This window comes from Gobius niger, assembly GCF_951799975.1.
Source record: "Gobius niger genome assembly, chromosome: 13".
Taxonomy (NCBI): Eukaryota; Metazoa; Chordata; class Actinopteri; order Gobiiformes; family Gobiidae; genus Gobius; species Gobius niger.
The window spans coordinates 20,780,137-20,802,050 of NC_136864.1; the positions used below are offsets into that span (position 1 = coordinate 20,780,137).

Sequence of the window (21,914 nt, forward strand, 5' to 3'; positions counted from 1 at the left end):
TCCGTCAAATACAAAACCAAAAAAATAGAGCTGTTTTTGAAGAACATAGCAACAACAATTTTATTTTTCGACATTTTATTTTTCCACCTCGTGTTCATTGAATTTGCTCATTTCTTGACATGTATGCTTAGTTTCTTGTTTATCTATACAGGATGTGCAACACCTCTGTTTTCTCTCTTTAGCCATGATCACCAGGTGGAGGGCCCAATGTTTGCTGGTCCTGCTCTGCACCTTCTCAGGGTGCTGTCTGGGGGATGAGGACCTAGAGGCCCCCGCTCCGGAGCAGGGAGTCACCTTCAGCCATGTCTATAAAATTGACATCCCTGCCTCGGGGTCTTCTTGTAAACTCGAGCCTCTTTCCACAGATGATAAAACAGGTCATTAAAGCGCGTGTGAAGACACACTGTGAAAAGTAGCAAACTAATATAATTTGACATTGTGCTGTACTGTATATGTAGATCTGCAAACAGGAACGACTACAACCGGAGAGAATGACATCATTTTTAGACATAACATTAAGCTGCAGACGCCCAAGTGTGACTGTGATGAGTCGGAGAGCTTCAAATCGCTCCTCTACCGGGTCAACGGGCTCGAAGAGGAGGTCAACTATCTGAAGACGCAGTGTGATAAGGGCTGCTGTGGAAAAGCTACAGGTGGGATCTCATTAACTTTCACACATTTATTTTTACAATCATAGATTTCAAAATGACCCTCAAGCAAAATTACTGCTTTTCACATAAACATAAACACCTCTTTCTGGTTCTCAAGGTGTGGACACAAGTTGCAGTGGCCACGGCACATACCAGCACGACTCCTGCAGCTGCCTGTGTGACCCGGGCTGGGAGGGACCAGACTGCTCCGTGTCAACCTGTCCTGACGACTGTAATGACAATGGCCGGTGCGTCGATGGGAAGTGCGTGTGCATGGAGGGCTACACGGGGCACGACTGCAACCAGCTGGCCTGTCCTGACAATTGCAACGACAAGGGCCAATGTGTGAACGGCAAGTGCGTGTGCTTCCCCCACTTCAGCGGAGAGGACTGTAGTGTCCAGAGGTGTCCCAACGACTGCATTGGCAACGGGAAGTGTGTGGACGGCAAGTGTGTCTGTGATGAAGGCTTCTTTGGGGACGACTGCTCTCTCGGTAAGCACGATGCACACTCGTTTTTTATGCAAAATAAAAAATTCTGCTTTAATGGAGTGAAGGGGGCAGTCTGTGTAGCGCAGATGGTAGAGCAGGTTGTCTCATGATCGGAAGGTCAGCGGTTCGATTCCCACCTCCTGAAAGTGTACACTGTCGTTGTGTCCTTGGGCAAGACACTTCACCCACATTGCCCCCAGTGTCTGCGTACATTGGTGTATGAATGAGAGTATGAATGGGTGAGTGGATCCTTGCTGTAAAGCGCTTTGAGTGCCTAATGTAGGTGGAAAAGCGCTATATAAGTTGAGACCATTTACCATTACCATCAAAAAATCACATATTGCAAAATTATGGATCAGCAATGTGGGATATTGGCCTAGACGCAGAACATGGAAAAGTTAGACTTGTACAATTTGCTGTCTCTTCCATCTCTTCGCTCTATTCAATAAAAGGGACACAAAAAATAATTATAAAAAAAAAAGCCAGAGCCGCTATTTTCCCTCATTCAGGAATGTCATACCCTGTCCATGTCTGTCCTGAACTGCACCAGTTCAAGCCACATACGATCATATGAATCATTTAATAGGTGGAAGTTCATTTGCTGGGATTCAAAGTCTATCATGAAATCTTATGTGGTTTTCCGTATTTTAGACAAAAATAGCAACACGGTGTAAACTAGTGCTCGATCTTTGAGGCAAATGCCTGAACAGATCTTGCACTACTTTACACTGATGCCTTAGGCTTCTCACGGGACCTTTTAGTGCTATGACTTGAAGCCTTTTGATACAGTCACCTCTAACAATAGTACACAGAAGATATTCACTCAACTCTCTCAAAATAGTTTTAGAACAAGCTCTGGGTCTGCATTTGTAATACTTTCTCAGGGAGAAAGTATTATTATCTTAGTTCTCGCAGGACAAACTACAAACAATTTATCCCACTGTGAGTGAAACACTGTCCATATCCAGAGAGTGAATATACTGATGGGCCCCACTCTAGGACTGAAGAGCACTGCAAACTCCATGTGTACCCCTCCACACCCACCGCTATCCACAATAGCAGCAAATATTCCAGTGTGGTCTGTAGGCGGTAAAGCTTGGGGAGGACCCACTGCTGTGCAAAACATCTCCATGGGGGTCTGTCCAGCCCACTTACTGCCCCAGGTATGAAGATTCCACATAGCGCCCCCGTCCTCACGCAAATGTCTAGTCTGCAGTCTGTGTTTAGAAACACAAGATCGGGCCCTCAAGATTGGTTGACAAAATTCAAGCTCCCTTTTCGAGATCCAATGACTTCAAGAGACATTAAAATGTCTGTAGCAAGAAAAGTCTAAGTCCATCTCGTCCACAATATCCTATGTTTTTTCTCTTCAAGTCGATGGTATTTTGATCCTACGTCTTGATAGATATAATAACCCGCCTTTTTGGTTAAATAATCTCCAAGACCTTCAATTTCCCTCTGACACATTCATCTCTCTGAAACATCTCACTCACTGCACCATATTACTCGACTTGCCTCAGGAGAAACTCAAAAATCACATTTTCCAGCAATTTGGTTCCAGACAAGCCGAAAGGTGAGAAGCAGCTCCCAGGCCCAGACACTTTATTTTGCTGAGTTCACAAAGAGATTGTGACCGTTATATATTTATATTCTTATTTTTATGTGGACCAGTCAACATCATGGTCAGAGCGAAGTTCACATTTGTCCAACATTGTGATGTGACTTTAATGATGGGATTTTTGGACAGCTCTTTGAAGGCACTGTACCAGATTTTTTGTGTTTGTTTGTTTGTTTGTTTGTTTGTTTGTTTGTTTGTTTGTTTGTTTGTTTGTTTGTTTGTTTGTTTGTTTGTTTGTTTGTTTGTTTTAAAGTTGTGCTAATAATTCTTAACTTTTGTAACACATTTCTTGTATCCTATTTCTGATTTAAGTTTATAAGCACATTAGAAAAAAAAATCAGATACAGGGACTTTAACATGAACGGTTCAAAGGGATCAGACATTTTTGGTTTTCTTTTTTTAATGTTATTTTCCACAGATGGACCCTGAACGAAAACATGAAACAGCATAACAGCAGAGTGGGCAACACAAGGGAAAGCTCTATAACTGATTTGGCACAGCAATTTTAGTCAATTAGTACATGTATTTCAAAAAGTAAAAAAACAGTCCCTCTGGAGACTTGATACATAGAGTTGGCTCCATAAATCCCATTACTAATCCACGGTTGTCAGGGAGATTTTGATCTGAAGAGGCCTACAGCACAGCTGGACTATTACAGTTGTAGGTCAGCCATGAAACCGCTCACGTCTGGTTGAGTCTGTTTGTTATGCATACTGCTCAGAGCGTAGGTGCTACTGAACACTTGCCAATGTCAACATCGGCAACGTGTGAAGGGGGAGGTAGGGAGATATGAAAATGATTTTAGTTATAATGATTATCAGCACCTGGTGGAGATGAGTAGCAAAGCAAACACCGAAGGCCGTATTTATTTCCCCGTGACCTGTCGCCGTTTCAACACCTGCATGATAGATGTCGATCCTCTCCACAGGTGACGACATGGAATAATATGAACGCGTTTGGTGTTCGCGATGCCGAACGTACTTCTCATAAGTCCCAGCATTAAAGGCAGATGGTGTGTGGGTGCAAGAAATCCCACTGAAAATACCAAAGTCAAATAAAGTAAACGCGGTCTGCATTGAAAAAGATAATCTGATCAAATGCAGGTTAGTAATTGAACGTGGTCACGGCAGCTTTGTACATGGAAAACTAACACATGACAGATGCAGTGGATTCAAAGGTCTTATTGATGCTTCACACATTCCCTTTTATGTGAGACTCCCTTGAAGTACAATACATCCATTCATAGTTGGTTAAACTTGTCAACAAAACAATATTTCACAAAATATATTTGCGAGATGCAACAATAATTTTATGTTTTAACATATAAGAGAAATGGAATTGGCAACAATGTGCACTTCTTCATCTCGAATCAAACCGAATAAGGTCATTTCAACGCCACAGTAAGTCAGCAATCCTGTTGGGCGATACTTTGTTGGGGGGGATCTATGCAAGATGCTTCTTGAGAGCCTTAAGTTTTCCAAAATTATGTGATTTCTTACATTCCAAATCCAGACCTGACTTCCATGAGCCACTACAGTGCTAGACTGCTTAAAGTGATAGAAAACAAAATATAAGTCATGAAGAATCTGATGTAATGTTAAAAGTCCTTTATTGAAAGAGGGAGGCCAATGCATTTCAGCCTGGCACGGTCTTCATCAGGGCAAAAATAATGATAATCATGAGTCATGAGTCATATTTAATGACTAGGGTGTTTTTTTGGATATTGATTCAGTCAATCAAATAAAAGGCAGCTATAATAAAAATGAGCACATTTACTGCTACTTTGTAATTATGATTCATGATCAGTACTAAGTGATGATTCTACTGCTGAGGCCCCATTTAGGCTGATGGGGTCCAATGCATTCATAGTGTTAAATCAGAAAACATTAGGCTACTGCATTTCTGATGTGGTAAATTTAGCAACATTCTTGGAATATTATTTTCCGTGTGATATATTTAATTTTTTTTTCCTTTTCCAAACAGTCATTTTGATCATTGCATGCACACCCCTCCTTCTTCGCCTTGTTATGCATTAATTTATTCTACACCGCGGCTCACAGCCACGGCTCACGAGTGGAGCTTGTTGATGCTCGTGTCTGGAGTGGCATCAGGGGGATATTAACAGTTAGCGGATGGAAAACTGCCCGCACTGCTTTGAGAGAAAAAACAGCAGACTTCCTGGACGGGCCTTGTGGATATAGCATCTAAAGCTGATGTGAATACCTTCCCTGGTCCTCCACTTTTACACACACGTTTCTCATGTTCCCCGGAGGCTTATGTTTAACCCTAAATCTAGCAGCGCCATCTCTCTCACAACGTCATGGCCACAATATGCTGTGGTTGTTTGTACGCTGCCCTGTCTCTTGGCTGATGTTGTGTTATCGTAAACCCCTGCTAGACTCCCCTTATATACTATAGCCGTGTTTTTCCATTGACTCAGTTAAAAGCCATCACTGTAGATGTCAAAAAGGTGACCGCAGAACAGCTTCTCTTTCTGTTTAGATTGCTACTGGAGTGAATATTACTGCGGATAATACACTATTTATCTTACACCAAATTGTTTTTGCTACCATTCAAGCTGCAATTTTCAGATCAAGCTTAAGCTGTACAGACAAACTTTCCTCTGGACTTGTAAATGTTCCTCCTTTACTGTAAGTGCAAGAAGATGACAAGAAATGTAGAGCTAGATATGTAACTTTATCTACTGCTTCCAAATACTAAATCCACCGCACACACCTCTATGTATTGTCAACTTTCAGATTCTATATTGTTATTGTGGAAGTTAATTTTTTGTAATGGTTTGTCTTTGACAGTGATGGGTCCACAAGGTCTGCAGGTGGTCACGGTGACTGATGTGTCTCTGCTGGTGGAGTGGGAGCACGTCCGAGGAGCAGAGTACTACATCCTGACACACCACCCCAAAGGCGACGAGGGTGCTCTGAAACGGGCATGTTTACTTCACACTTCTCTACTTTATTGTACTGCACTTTACTTTGTCAGTGATGGGCTCACAAGGTTTGCAAGCACTTGACTGTACATCACTTTACTTCCCTTTAGTTTCTTTACTTTACTCTACTCTAATTGATCCTACTCTAATAATTAATTTCCATACCTGTATCTTTTTGTAGGTCCAAATTCCCAACACCGAGAACTCCTACCTCATCACAGGCCTAACTTCTGGAGTCACCTACATTGTCCAGGTCTATGCCGCCATCAAAGAAGTGCAGAGTGAACCAGACAGGATCGAAGCCACTACCGGTTTGTATAAAGTTGAACTACATGTCTAAAGGAACTTAAGACATGTACTTTAGACATTTAAGACAAATACAGTATATGGTGGGAATATAAAGTAATGGGGACTTTGTACTGTAAGAACTGTAGGGCAATGATTGTTTGGTTACATGGAGCCTATGGGTGAAACGTACAGCACATGGCATGGTTTAACACATACAAAAAAGAAAGTTTAGCATCTTCACTATAAATACATGATGTAGGTAAGCTATAAATAACAAGCATAAGTCCGAAGAGCAGTTTATCATTAAGGCCTGCAACATTCTGATTAAATTACAAGGAAACGGCTCGAAAATGTGTTCAATTAAATTCAGTCTTGGCCATAGATGTGGTGGGAGGCAGATGTTAAGTGGCTAGATTAAAAGACAGAAAAACAGCGGGCATGAGGGACTTGCATAAACAAACAAAAACACATGAAGACCGGTCGCAGCGGTTTAGAGGGGCATTCCTTCGCAGCCGTAAGAAACTGTCATCTGGCACACACGGCGGGAGACAGTCCCCGTGCATAGTTTTGTAACCTTCAGAAGAGCTGCTTCAAAGGAGAGCCTCACTTAATGCTATTCTTTTGAGTTGTGACTAAAAGCTCAGTAAGTGAAACTGTATGCGTCCGCCTTTTGAATGTCAACATTTGGTAACATTTATTGATATTCTTTTTAGGCGTTTCTCGCTGAAGCAGTCATGGTGTAAAGTTAAAATGGTTGTATTATTGTCTTCTGCTATGTAGATGTATCGACCATCGATGACCTCCGCGTGGTTGCTCAAACTGATGTCACCATAGAAGTGGATTGGAAGAACCCGGCAGCGCAGGTGGATGCCTTCAGGCTGTCCCACACGAACCCCTCGGGACAGAGGGAGGAGCAGGACGTGCGGCGCAGCCAGGAGGCGCGCACCAAACACACCATTGTGGGTGAGTGAAAGCTGGACAATGCAAACAAAGACGGTGATGGTGTTTGGTTAAGAAGAAGAGGCTGAGGTTCTTTTCTTCTCCTCTTTCAGGTCTTTATCCAGGAACCGAGTATCAGATCTCTGTGAGTTCTGTGACAGGAGCCAACGAGGGAAAACCTTCGACTGCCACAGGAGTCACAGGTCAATCTCCCTGTAATATACAGCTACACAGAGATTTGCAATCCATAATGTTTTATGTCTTCATTGCGAGGCACTTCAAATGACTAAGTGCATCTAAGTGACATCAAAGTAATCGCCAAGTGATCTATATGTTCAGCCTCTTTACAGTAAATCTCCAGAAGTCATAGGCTAATATGGAAAACACAAACCTCAACCTGACTTTACCTTCTGCCCACACGATAACGTCATGATAAGTGCTTCAATAGCAATCCTCTGCAATTATGGTCAAAGGATTGACGATAGGAATTTCGAGCCTAATATTGCAGAGTGGGCGGCTGTGGTAAATGGGAACACGATATGTATAGTGTAATGGTCACCCGATGCTCCCTGATGACTTGAGGTCTGAGCTGGATTCTTGCTCGGTGGCGTTGGTTTTTTTGGTCTTACCCTGCAAGTTTGGAGACAAGCAGGTATTCGCTGATAGCTTGCACAGCTGCTTGACAAATAGTCCACAACGGCAGGTCGGCGTTGAGCTTCTTGCCATTGCTCCTTTTAGTTTGGCTCTCCTCTTTAGTTTGTTCAAATCATCTCTTATTCGTCGCTTATATCATCGCTTTTGACTTGGCTCTTCTGAAGTAGTTTTGAAAAAGTGCCAGCAATTCAGAGCGTGTGCTGCTGCAACGTGTGGAAGAATGAAGATACTGTAATCTCGCAGTTCACAGTTATGAAACACAAGGCCAGATATTGTGAAATTGAAAACGCTTTGCCTTCAGCCTGTATAATGTTTTCAAGCCTTTGGAGGTTAATGTATATTTCCAGCCCCACCCCTCTCTTGAAAGTCAGTCAGGTAGTCAGTCTGAAGCCCTCGTCAGTGCTAATCTCAGGGTGTGAGCGTCTGTCACTTTTCGTGCGGTAACTAATCTGGCCCAGACAGACAGCGACTTGTCTCCACTCCACTGGCCACAATCCTTCTTCGTAGGTGTTGTGTGAGGCAGCTTAGAGGTGATTGAAGAGGATACTTGTGAGCTTGGCTTGACACTGAGGCCAGCGCGGGTCTCACAATGACTGGCACCACCTATTATCTCTAAAGAACAAGCTGCTTGCCGCGGGACAGCGCTGTAATACTCAGGCAGGGATAAGGCCAATCCAAACGGGGAATTATTGCACGTTTTGGAGAATCTGCCGGCAGATGTTGTGACTTTAGGAAGTTGTTGAAGTTTGCTCTTGACTAATTTTTTTTTCTTTCTTTAAATCCCTGAATCCTTATTCCAAGATGTATCCTGCTGATCTAGTGCCTGAATAAACAGAGAGAGAGCTGCATCAAGAAGGGCAACTGCCTTTATAGCTATGCCATATTAAAATGCAAAATCACTACTCAAATAAGTTTATTATGTGCCCGCTACAAAAGTTCCCGTGTTTATTCTTTCGATGGCTTACTGACGTCTACATGCAATCGAATCACCTTTTTGTTGCATTGAGAATTAGAGGATATTAAACATCTGGCTATATTTATTTCGTCGTATGCTTTTATTTTAAAGTGTTGAAATCAAAAGAGAGAGAATATATTTGACCACACGCTCTACTATTCTCTATTCAATTCAATATCCTGACTGTGATTAAAGGACCCATAGTCCAGGTTTTTTTTCTTCCCCCTATTCGGTGCAGTCGCCCACAGGCTAAACGGGAGCAGATGTCCCACTGCAGGTCGGGGGGAATAATGTTATCAGAATATACTGTAGCACCTCATGTTGGTCCTCTGGGATTGCGCCGGGCTCTGAGGCCTGTCCATCACACTTTGCTTCATACTGTCCACGCCAGAAAAGTGACAAATGGGAACGTCAGAGTGGAGGTTTTATAATGGATCCATAATGGTCAAATTTAAACATCCGTCCTGTATCAGTGTCAGGGCCAGTGTGAGCATACGTGTCATTGGAGGGGCACGGCGATGATTTTAGTGGGAGATACGTACTAAATTACATACGCTAAATTTGATCTTTTGAACTTTTCTTTTCTGACATAGTCCTGGGTTTATCTGCTGAAATTACAATTATCAAACTGTTGCACGGGCACCACTAGTTACTGCAAGGTTCTTCTGGTTGTAATTCATGGGGGCCTCTATAGGGGGACAATTTTATTATACTGCATGCAAAGATTGTAATAATTTAATTATGGCTGCAACTGACGATTATTTTTTATGATTAATTGATTTATCGCTTGGCTGTGAAAGGAGCATTTTCATTTTTTTGAAGATTTGTTTATTGTTGGGGTAAAATGAAAGTAAATGTAGAAGGTTCTAAAAAGTCACTACAGCTGAACTTGGTTTGCTCAAAGCTGCACACGAAGACAAACACAAGTTTCTGTGAATAGGCCATTCCTCATTTTAAAGCTAAGAACCTCCAGAGTTCAAAGCTTTAATGACTGGAGACTGCACTGGCACTGACTGGGACTTTATCAGGGAGAGAACTGAGGAAGTTTATTTCCAAAGTGGTCTAAAACTATAGGATCTGGCAACAATAAGAGTGGCGCCAATTTTGCTTTCTGATTGGATAATTGTCCTGAGGCAAATCATTTAGGAGATTAATAATGTGCAAAACACTACACACCCAAAGTTTGAAATTAAAGCAGTTTTTCAGCAAAAATACTAAATCTTCACGCCATTTTTTCTGTATTTGAGTCTGCGTAAACCAGAAAATGATTGTGAGTTAACAACTATTTCAATAATCGATTAATTGTCGATTAATCGATTAATTGTTTCAGCCCTAAATTTCATGTTGGTTGGTTAGTCATGATATTTGCAATAGCCTCGTATAGCGATAAAGAAGGAATAAGCTCATTACCTCCTAGGTGAGAGGCAGAGGTGGATTTGATAGTTAAATAATATGAAACATTCATTCAAGTTGATACAATTGAGCTCAACAGTGACCACAGTCTATTGGTACATTTTTCTTGAATTACTAGAGAGGCTTTTCATCGTTGTTAATAGTATTTTAAGCCTCTGATCAAAATGAATGAGAACTTTCCTCCCAGGAATGAGGACTGATCGTTATGCCATATTGAAATCCTGCCATATGGACAATCAATCTTGTCATTAGAAAGCTGCACTTGGCATCGGTCAGTAGCAACCTTCAGAGTCAGAAGCCGTGACACCACGTGCCACAGCTGACAAATCATCCACAAAAATGCTCACATTCTGACACCTACAGTGATTTTCATTGGCTTCCTCGGCTGCACAGCGAGGCGTTCAGGCCGTGAGAGTATGAATGATGAAAGAAGGCCTGTCACACTGTACGCCTCGCGGTCAAAACCCAGGGCCGAACATGCCACCTGTAATGGATAAGCTATTTTCCAAATGGCTGTGTGCTGCTGCTGCTCCTGCTGCTGCTGCTGCTGCTGCCCTCTAGTCACCAAATCTGAAACACTGGTGAGACTTTTATAGGACAACTCAATCTTTCTGTACGTGGGATTTGGATGGACAAAAGTGTGGAGAAAATGGAATAAGGGCATGGAGGATTTGTTTTAAGGATTATAAGGATGAGCTATGAACCAAAAGTCAAATTAATAGCACGCTGTAAAGAGTATTGGAACAGGTGCAAATTCATGAGCAATATGAAATTTTGAATTTGTAGAAAGCAACACATTTCAGAACAGTTTGGCCATGGACAACTTCTAGATTAGTTTCCATTTTTGTAGATTACTTGAAGTTATTTGATAAGACATTACATTTTGGGCAAATGTCTCAGCTTTCTCTTCTGTGGATAACATCTGGCTTTGTAAAAAAAATAAAAAAATAATTGCTGTTTACTTTACTCGCATGTTGATTTACCATATGCAGTTCCTTCTTTCTTTTGGAATGTGTTTATAGACTCAAATGAACTGCTATAAATTCACAGTGTTATTTTATGTCTTGTATGAAATGTAGATACTGTAGATGGACAAACAGGAAAGAGACAGTGAAGGACAAAGACAACATTATGTTTCAAGTTTTGTCGTTGGCTGTTTCACTTTGTGAGGACGCTGTCGTGTGCACAGTGACACGAGACTGACCCGCCTCCTGGGTTTACACAAATGATGATTGCTTTTGCAGTTGGCTTCATTTCCTCTTTGCTGCTGTCGCATTATCACCAGCTACAAGGCCCATTTCTGTCATTTATGCATTTTTTTGGCAAACTGCTTTCAGACGCATGCTACTTCTTTGGTGTATAGTCATACCCACTGTTCTGCTATAGAAAAGAAGAGATCAGGACTTGACCATGTGCTGGTCACCATTTTTCAACCTCAACAATGAAGTTGGAAATTGCATGGTTTTCACATCAACCAAGTGTATACTTAACCTATTGATATACTGGTCTGAAGTGCTTATCAGGTTGGTCATGGTTTAGAGAGTTTTCCTTTATTTAGACCTTTGAACCGCGTGCACTCTCTGCCCAATGCTTATTGATACTCTTGTCCCCTTACATTTTGAATCTTTCTCTTCTTTTTTGGTTGATGAGAGAAAGAATTCTCTTTTTTTCTACATTTCTTCTTCCTCACCTTCAGACCTGGATGCTCCCATGAACCTCGTGACCACAGAGGTGACAGAGGACACGGCCACAGTCACATGGGAGCAGGTGAGGGCAGAGGTGGAAGGATACATGCTGAGCTATGAGACCAGTGAGGGAACCAGTCCGGAGTACGCTTTGGGACGGGACGACACTTCATACAAACTGATTGCTCTGAAGCCTGGAGTTCAGCACACCATCTCCCTCTGGGCCTTTAGAGGAGACAAGGTCAGCAAGAAGACGTCCACACAGGCGGAGACAGGTAAACTTTTCCAAGGACTTCTGAACCACACTGGTATTTGGACAAGTATGCTGAGCATGTGGACCGATCTGACTTATGTGGATTTTAACCAAACTTTTTGCAGGCATCCTTTTTTACCGCCTGATTTAACCTGGTAGTACAGTAGTCTGTTTGTTTGCGATATTTATCTATGATGTGAAAAAAAAAAAAGAAATTTGGCTCAGACAAATAACCCTGTTTTGTCAAATGCCCAGGGGCAAAGTAACTCCCTTTCTCAGAAATGTGTTTTTAACATAATTAGTCTGGACAACCCACTTAAGGGCTCTTAAATGTCGCTGTAGGCGCAATGTCCTTAAAACGTCCAGTTATTTTTGTAGTCAACAAAAAGTGTTTTTTCTGGTCGTCTCCTCAGTTTGGTAATGTGGTGTGAAGGTTGGCTGATGCTCCTGTCCACTTCTATCATAGTGACTAAGGTGAGGCCAGGCTGGCCCATATTCGCCTCAAAACTAAAAACATGGAGGATGCTTTAAATCACTCATGTCCATAGAAAAACATATTTACTAAAAGCAAGGGTTTCTCTGGAGAAGCTTTGATGAGAGTAACAGACACGTTCAGTGAGCCCCCTCATTCGTCAAACAGCAGGAGTGCACAATGTGGCCGTTATTATGAAAGGCTTGAGACTCTGTGGTTATGTAAGGTAAAATACTTTATTTATCCTTATTCTTACTATTTGTTAAACAGAATATTGTTGAGCGACCAAGGATTGGTCCTGAACTGCTGCAACAGCCACTATATCTAATCTTATCTACATATGTGTTGGAGGAAGGGGGAAACCAAAGAACCCAGAACAATCCTACACATTGTATCTGATATTTTTGTAGGATCATGACCACAAATACATCTGTTTTAATCATATCCATCTCTCAACACGTTTCATTGCATTGTTTACTGCTTGTTCACTTGGGTCTGACAAATAAATGATAAAAGTTAAATGAAATAAATAATACCACATCTTTGAAGACCATAATAAAAAAGCTAACAGAAAAAAACATGAAACTGTTTAAACAATAGCACGTCTCATGAACGCAAATGCAATCTAATACAATTTTAGATAAGATAAGGATAAATGTTATACTTTTGCAGTTTGCATTAACAAATTCCCTGTGCAGACCTGGATGCTCCCACCAACCTCTCCATACGCGACACCTCCGAGTCCAGTTTTGTCATGACATGGGTCCGCCCTCAGGCTGAAATAGATGGCTACATGCTAACCCACAGTTCCCCTGCGGGCACTAGTGAGGAAATCCCACTCAAGTCTGACCAAAGCTCTCACAAGCTGACTGAACTGAGGCCTGGAGTCCTGTACACGGTGCACCTATGGGCCGTGAGGGGGAGTAAAGCCAGCAGGAAGACCTCCACACAGGCTGAGACAGGTGCTCAACACTAGCTTTTAAATTATTGCTGCACAACACAAGAGACCTATCTGACTTTGCACTGCAAACATACATTGGGAACCAAATGTTCACGTACACATTAAAAAAAAAACACACATTTGCATTGACTTTGTATGACATGAAACCAGAATTAACTTCAATTAGAATTTAAAAAAAATATGTTTATTTGTAGATGTCAGAAGAATGAGAGATAGATAGTCAGAAGTTTACATACACTAAGATTACTTATTATACCTTTAAACAATTTGGGAAAGCCCAGATGCCTATGTCATGACCTTGGAAGCACAAGTCTGGATCATCCTTGGGGGCAATTTCAAGACACTTGAAGGTGCCAGGTACATTGGTTAAAACAATGATGGAAATGACCAGCCATCATACAGATCAGACAGAAGGCAGGTTCTGCGTCTCAGAGATGAACGTGCTTTGGTCTGAAATGGTCGTTCAACCCAAGAACAAATGCAAAAGACCGGCTGAAGATGCTGAAACTGGTTAGAGTTTGTCATTATCCAGCGTGAAACCAGTACTGTACCGACATGGGCTGAGAAAGTACTCTGCCAGGAAGAAGCCCTCACTCCAAAAGAAACATGAAAAAGCCAGATTGGAGTTTTCAAATAAAAAACATAGAGACATATTCTTAGGTCTGATGAAAAAAAATATATATATATTTGGCCATAATGATCATCGTCACATTTGGAGAAAAGAGGCGGAATCTTGCAAGCCTGAGAACACCATCCCAACTTTGAAATACAGGGGGGGGGGGGGGCAGCATCATGCTGTGGGGTTGTTGTGATGCAGGACAGACTGGTGCACTTCACAAAATAGATGACATCATGAAGAAAGAACATTATGTGAAAATACACACATCAGCCAGGAAGTGAAAGCTTGGGCGCAGATAAGCTTAAGGATAGCAAAGTAAATGTTTTGAAGTGGTCATCACAAAGTTCTGATCTCCAGTTGAAAATGTATAGGCGGAGCTGAAATGGCATGTGCATGCAAGGTGGCTAAGAAAATGTGGCTCAGTTAAACGAGTTATGAAGAAATGGACCAAAACTCCTGCCGCTATTGTTAGAAGCTTGTGGAAGGAAATCCAAAACGTTTGACCCAAAATATACAGTTTAAAGGCAATGTTACCAATGAAAAGTAGTATAAAACCGTGACAAATAGAAATATTTTTTTAAATTCTTATTGACTTTAAAAAAAAAAGAAAGTCAGATAGTGAGAAAAAATTGCAAATATACTTTTTATAAAGTGTATGTAAACATATGGTTCCTGCTGTAAATATCGCTTATTGTGCACAGTATCATAGACGCAACAACTTTTCACGGACAATGATGCTGTCATAGAAAGGTTTTTATTTTATTTATTCATTTATTTGACAGGGACACTGTACATTAATCAACATTTCTGTAAATGTACCGGAATTAGCCTAAAGGCTATTTTTCATCCGTAGTCCCTTGTTGTTCTCTAATTCAAAGAGAGAAAGTGGAAACATTTAAAATACTAATTTCTACTATTAAAAACAGACCAATGACAACATAACTTGGCTTTTGACTGACATTAGAGGTACTAAGAGTGAGTTCACTCTGGCTGTGTTTGAGGAGGATTGAAATGTATGAAAAGTGCTTTGTAAATAAAGTTTGATTTGATTTTATCTATGATGAATTTATTTGGTTTGAATTGCTTATGCAATACTTATGAAGAAGTAGACTTTCCAATGGTTTCCTCTTCAGTGAAATCTGATATAAATTCTGTCCAGAAGCCGATGTGAACACACTCTTAGAGACCTTAGGTGATTGCTTTGACAACGTTTTTGTGCTACAGTTGCAACTCTTTCAAAAGCATGCCACACTGCTACATTTTTCTCTTCTTTTCCAGAAAAGAAACGCATCATCTTGTAGTTTATAGCAATTAACCTGTACTAACCTCTGCATTTAGAACTGGACGCCCCGGCTAACCTTGTAGCCCGAGACACCACTGAGTCCAGCTTCACCGTGTCTTGGGATCAGGCCCGAGCAGAAATAGATGGCTACATGCTAACCCACAGCTCCTCTGAGGGCACTAGTGAGGAAATCTCTCTCAAGTCCGACCAAAGCGCTCACACGCTGACCGGTTTAAGGCCTGGAGTCCTGTACACGGTGCACCTATGGGCCGTGAAGGGGAGTAAAGCCAGCAGGAAGACCTCCACACAGGCTGAGACAGGTCAATGAGCTTTTTACACTGCAAGACTACAAGCATTTCTCTGGATAAGTATTTAAAATTGTTTGAGAAAGTTATTTTGGTGGTGAGAAAAATGGCATCAACCCTTTTGATTTATAGATTTATATTTTCTTGACATAACCTTGGTTTTTCACTACTGCAGTCCTGAGAAATTGTCAGTTGGTGTTTGCGTTTCAGACTTTAAGGCCATTTTATTGCAAAGTGTGTTTAGACTGTGGTCAAAAAGTAGCCTGTATATGTGACCCATGAAACGTCCAGGTCACGGGCGGAGGGCAGCTCACTCAGGGGTAAAAATAGCAAAGCGGCACATGGTAACTGACGTACAACTGTGGAGTCTTTGTGTGTGCTTCATCATCTGGAACATCACCTGAACAAGACTGTGTTTCTATGAGGCAGCTAATGGCCACAGCTCTGTGCGATAAACTTGTCGTAACTCATAAAGTCAGGGAGCAGCAGTGTGAGTGTGTATCACTAGTATGTGGCAGCATCAGTGCGTGTACTGTAGTGGCGCTGTAAAGTGTGTTCTATATTATATGTTTGAAAAATCTGTAACACACAAAAGGGTATGGAGATCAAAGGTACTATTATACACTTTGTAGCTGAAGAGACAAATGCACCAAATCCTTTTATATAGGCTTGGAGCCAGTGCCATTAACTGTTACGCACTGGGAATATACAGTGCCTGACCAAATAAAAAGGTGCGCTAATATTTTGTTGAATTGCCTTTATCTTTGATGACAGGGTTGGTCCAATAAGCTTCTGCAATGTCAAAAGATCCAGTGTTACATTGATGATGGTGAGAAGCCTTCACATTATGGTTAAAGTTACTTTATTTGTCATTATACACAACTGTACAACAAAGGTTGTCCCGTGCATTTGACCTGACCCCTTCGACGCTGCTGGGACAACCCGTAAGGAGCAGTGGGCGACGGCAGTACTGCGCCCGTGAACCCAGATGTGGCGTCAGGCTGGTGGTCAGAATCACCTGGCTGGAGGATTCACCTATTGCACATGTTTTTAGTGGTAGGAGAAACCAGAGTACTCGCAGGAAACCTACCCAGACACGGGGAGAGCATGCAAACGCCGCACAGAAAGGCCCCGTCCAGGTGGGAATCGAACCCGGGATCTTCTAGCTGTGAAGCACGGGCGCTAACCACAACATCCCAAAGATTCTCAATGGGGTTCAGATCGGGACTGTGTGACGGCCAATCCATGTGTGAAAATGATGTCTCGCGCTCCCTCATCAAGCTCAGATTGTGAAAGAGTGGTTCTTTCACAATCTGAGCTTGATGAATCCTGGCTTTGTCATCTTGGAATATGCCCGTGCCATCAGGGAAGAACAAATCCATTGCTGGAAAAACCTGGTCCTCCAGGATGTTCAGGTCGTCAGCTGGGCATAATGTTGCTGAATCTAGAGCTGACTAGCTGCAGAAAACCCAGATCATAAATTAGCCAAATTCTCGTGCTGACATTTTTGCTCTGGCAGTGTAAATGTGGGCTATGAAAAAGTCTGTCAACCTAATCTGAGCAGTACAACACACAAATATGCAATTCCAAGACCAGCCTGTGATGTAAAATCTTTTTATTCTTTCTCTAGATGTGCCAGTGTGGGACCAAAACTTGTATTACTGTAAAGCATCGGTACTCTTTCTCCAGACTATTTCACTCATTATTCACTCTCCATACTCAGTGGGGTTAAGCTATCACAGCTGCCCAGTGGGTGACGGACAATTTGCAAATTTGTAGCTTCAACTGCCACGAATCACTCTTTCACAAACCGCAAATGCTCTGCTACTGCCACCTCATTAGGATAATTGGTTTGCAGTAGAATATAGACATTATGTAAATTCTTCAATTGATTGATTATTGTGTATTTGAAGCTGCGCCAGGGACACGCTAATCGTTAGGTGGAACGCAATCAGGAAATGGATTGAGAAAAGGAGTTATTTGACACAAAATATTGATATCTACCAAAATAGCAGTCAAATTGCTCTTGTCCTATGTAAATCACTTCCTTCTTATTTCACAGTGGTGATATTTGTTGTTGTTACAGATATTGATGCACCCAGAGACCTAAGGGCGACAGATGTGACTACAGACACTGCTTTAGTGACCTGGGTCCCTCCTCTGGCTGACATCCAGGGTTATATCCTCACGTACAGGGACGAGGAGGGCACGATGGAGGTAGGAGCATCGCTTACATAAATATTACTCTGTGATTCACATCAATTAAACACTGGTGCATATTTTAAATTAAGCCTGCTGCTCGTCTTCTTCTCTCCTTGACACAATGACATACAATAGCTAAGCGTGCGTGCTTGCTTCATGCACTGTGGAACGCTGACCTCTTGTGGATGGTAAAAAGGAAGCGAAATTAGGCACTGGTGATAAAAAGTGAAGAATGTTTTACCTGCCCCGATACAATTTACAAAAGAGTTGCCCTTCACTGTGACTGCGTGCTCGGTACTGAAATGGTATGTTTTCTGCATTCTGCGCAGACTATTGAACGGAAGCTTGGAGCCAGACATAAAAAACTTGCGCTGTCTGGTTTGGCAATGGGCAAGAAATACATTGTGACCATCATCGCGTATAAGGGCAACAAGAGAAGCAAAGTGGTAGAGACTGACTTCAAAACAGGTCAGTCCCAAACAGTATGTCAAAACGTGCTTGCTCAATATCAAATGTAATCTCTCTTTTTTTTTTTATCATCATCTTTTTAGTTGGCATCATGTATCCGTTCCCCATGGACTGCACTCAGGTCATGAAGAACGGCAACATGAAGAGTGGCATCTACACCATTTATATCAGCAATGACCAGTCCAAAGCCATCCAAGTATACTGCGACATGGACACAGACGGGGGAGGCTGGGTGGTATGTATACGACAAGCTACAGTATAAACATTATTGATATACAGCATAAAGCAACCTACATCATAAAGCCCCTGATTCACAATTCACAGATAAGTTCCACAGTCTACTGGATAAATAGATACTGTAGGCACTGCTGAGATGACTAATGCTGATCTATGAGTGATACAGTCTATCAGTGCATTACGCCGGCTGTCAGGGAATCGTCTCTCGCTGCTTTCAGGTGCTGCAGAGGCGTAATACTGGCAAGCTGGACTTCATGAAGCGCTGGAAACAGTACATAGCCGGGTTTGGCAACATGACAGATGAGTTCTGGCTCGGTGAGCGGGCTTTTGTTGTCGGGGTATTTATTCTTGCACACACTGAATTTATGCTAATGCCGTAAGTCATACAACATCTTTTTTTCTCTCCCCCCCCCTCATCCCTCTAGGTTTGGAGAAGATATACGATCTCACCAATACTCCCACTCAATACGAGATTAGGTTCGACTTGGGCCATGGCTCGGAGAGGGCCTATGCCGTCTATGACAACTTTAAGATTGCACCAGTCAAGCAGAAGTTCAAACTCACCATCGGCAAATATAGAGGGACAGCAGGTGGGTCGTTCTCTCCTTGAATCTCTCAGTGTACAAGCGATAGGTTACTGTGAATCTGCCACGGTGCTACTCAGTGCTCTGTCTGCTACTGCAGGCTGTGAAACAATGAAAAGGGGAGAAAGTAGCAATGTAACTGACAACATGGGGATATAGGAGTTTTCAATAATAGGTTGCTGCTGAGAAAGCAAATATACAATGTCACTGACACTGAATTAGAAACCCATATTCAGTGAGTTACAGGCAGCGCCTCTATAGGGATGCTATCTAAAGAAAGGCCTTTGAAGTCAGACACATACCACAGTGTGCTGAAACAACATATACTGTGCCATGCTACTTTTAGACTTTTTTATGAAATTCCACCCATGAGGGAGAAGCAGATGGAGGTTGAGCAGAGGTTGAGCTTGCAGTGTGCTGGTTAAGACTGAGAGTGTCTGTTGCTGTGAACGGTGTCCAGGTGATGCGATGACCTACCACCAAGGCCGGCCCTGGACCACCGTGGACAATGACAACGACATCGCCCTGGGTAACTGCGCGCTGACTCACCGCGGCGCCTGGTGGTACAAGAACTGTCACCTGGCCAACCTCAATGGCAAGTGGGGCGACACCAGGCACAGCATGGTGAGTGGACATCAAGTCACTGTTCGACTGAAGGGATTTGGGGGATTTATGGTGCTCATTCACAGCCTCGACAGAAATTAGCAAAGAGAAAAGTGCCAATAAATTTGTAGCCCGAGATGAGCAGTAATAAGTCACATTAATTTAAGTACATGTGCTTAAGAAAAGTTTGAACAAAATGTACTTTTAACAGTAGTTTCTTGACATAATTTGACAACCTCTTCACATTGGGAGTAAATATATACTTGTGCCTTGTGGACTTACTTCTTACCTAATGGTTTTATTAATTTACCATTGTCGAGTGTCTGTGCTGTCTAGTGATCGGCAGAGTAACCATATAATACTTTTCCATATCAGTAAGTGGCCGCAGGTAACTAATTTCTTTGAGGCAAGAGAATTAGTGATGCATGGATGCAAGTGGACAATACGGTGTTCCTATTCAAGACACTTTGATGAGAACAACTTTATATTGTAAATATCGAGTTTCTTTTTTTTACATTTTCTCCTGGTGGTGTGCCTCGTGATTTTTTCAAGGAAAAAATGTCCCTTGGCTCAAAAAAGTTTGAAAAATACTGCTTTAGTGTTTGCAATTCCCACTGGACCTTTAATAAGTACATGTCACAACCAACATGGACATGACATGTGACGCAGTTGAAATGGCATAATCAATACCACAGTAAGTAGAATGACCTAGTGTGAGAGTTAGAGTTTACCTTTATTTACCTTATTGTTTTGTGTGTACATAAATATAACATTAATTTGTTACATATCGTCTTATCTTGCCATTTCACATTCATTTAGAGTTTCTAGCTAGACTCACCATAACTCACAAAATGTGAAATATCTTTTATTCATTTACCACAAAAAGCAAGCCTTTCATGAGAGTTCGTCCCCTGGTCTCCAGTCGCAGGCACATCTCTGTGGCACTTGAGTTTGTTTTGTGTTGAGTTGTCGGGTAAAGGAAAAATGTTCTGAATCCAATCGCAAAAATGATAAAACACATTTTTCACTGCAGCTGTTAAACATAAGTGGTTTTCTCATACATTGGCTACTAACACCAATGTATTATTGGTTCCCTGATATTGAACACGTATTTGAAGGTCTGCTTCTTTCCAGGTCCTATGCAGAAGGTTTTCTTTAAATTGGATTGTGGTATTATATTATATTATATTATATTATATTATATTATATTATATTATATTATATTATATTATATTATATTATATTATATTATATTATATTATATTATATAGAGTTGAATAGGCTGTGGTAAATTACATCATGTTGATGCCAAGCAAAAAGACAGTTTTAGGAAATGTTATGTGCAGAATAGACTGGAGAACTATATTATATTAAACAACTAAGCGTTCTTGCAAATTGGAAAGATATGTTTATCCTCTGGACTAGTTCAAGGTAAAATCATCATCCTTGTAGCAGAATCCCCAAATCATTTTTCTCTACCCAAACTGAGACTTTTGCTCACTCGACTCTTCAAACACTGTGTTTTTCGGTACCTCTGGCTATGTCTGCAGTCAATTAGAAGGCTCTTAAAAACCTTTCCCGAAAGCTTGAAAATATTTCTGTTCTTTCGAGCACTCCAGAATCCAAACAATGATCTAAAACATAAAAAACTGTACACATTATTAAAAGGATGTGACAAATGAATATGTGTAGATGAAAAACAATGCATCATGTTTCACTTGTTGTGCTCTGTGCTGCTGACAGGGAGTGAACTGGGAGCCCTGGAAAGGCCATCTAGATTCCCTGGACTTCACTGAGATAAAGATCCGACCTGCAGGAGCCATGGCCAGCAGGAAGAGGAGGTCACTGACGGCCACGAGCAGGAGCACAGCTATGGAGGTTTAGAAAGTAAACTTCAAATACCCTTCAGTCCACAGTCAGTACCCATTCATACAAGAGTTTTGTTTTGTTTTTTATTCAGATGTGACAATGAAGGAGTTCAGTTTGACTTGTTCCAGGGACACACAATGGATATAAACTGTTCTAGAAAGTGCAAAAACATTATAAATTATTAACTGTATAAAAAAAAAACAAGAGCCACTATTTTGTTTCTGCATCAGATGTTGCATGTTTTCTTGTAAATCTAGATAGGTTGCATTAAGAAATATTTACTTTTTCTACTCCACTTGTTGTTGAGGAGGAAAATACATTATTTTGTGTTGCTGTGTAGCAGAAATAAGCAATTCCCATTTAATTTGTTGTAGTTGTTACATTAAGCAAAAGAAATGTTCAAAATCAGAACTTATATCA

General features: G+C 41.5%; 1 protein-coding gene across 1 annotated transcript; it reads left to right on the forward strand.

Moving 5' to 3' along the window:
* Positions 1 to 184: 184 nt before the first annotated feature.
* tnn (tenascin N) lies at positions 185 to 21,712 on the forward strand (the record flags this gene model as incomplete). The annotated part of the gene is made up of 17 exons (XM_079570278.1): positions 185 to 377; positions 459 to 653; positions 769 to 1,143; positions 5,572 to 5,705; positions 5,887 to 6,016; positions 6,774 to 6,956; positions 7,046 to 7,135; positions 11,651 to 11,914; positions 13,063 to 13,326; positions 15,283 to 15,546; positions 17,618 to 17,748; positions 18,063 to 18,201; positions 18,285 to 18,436; positions 18,657 to 18,753; positions 18,864 to 19,028; positions 19,483 to 19,646; positions 21,369 to 21,712. 17 exons carry the CDS (start codon positions 185 to 187, stop codon positions 21,507 to 21,509), a joined length of 3,081 nt encoding a protein of 1,026 aa, XP_079426404.1. The 3' UTR covers positions 21,510 to 21,712.
* Between the last annotated feature and the right edge of the window lie 202 nt (positions 21,713 to 21,914).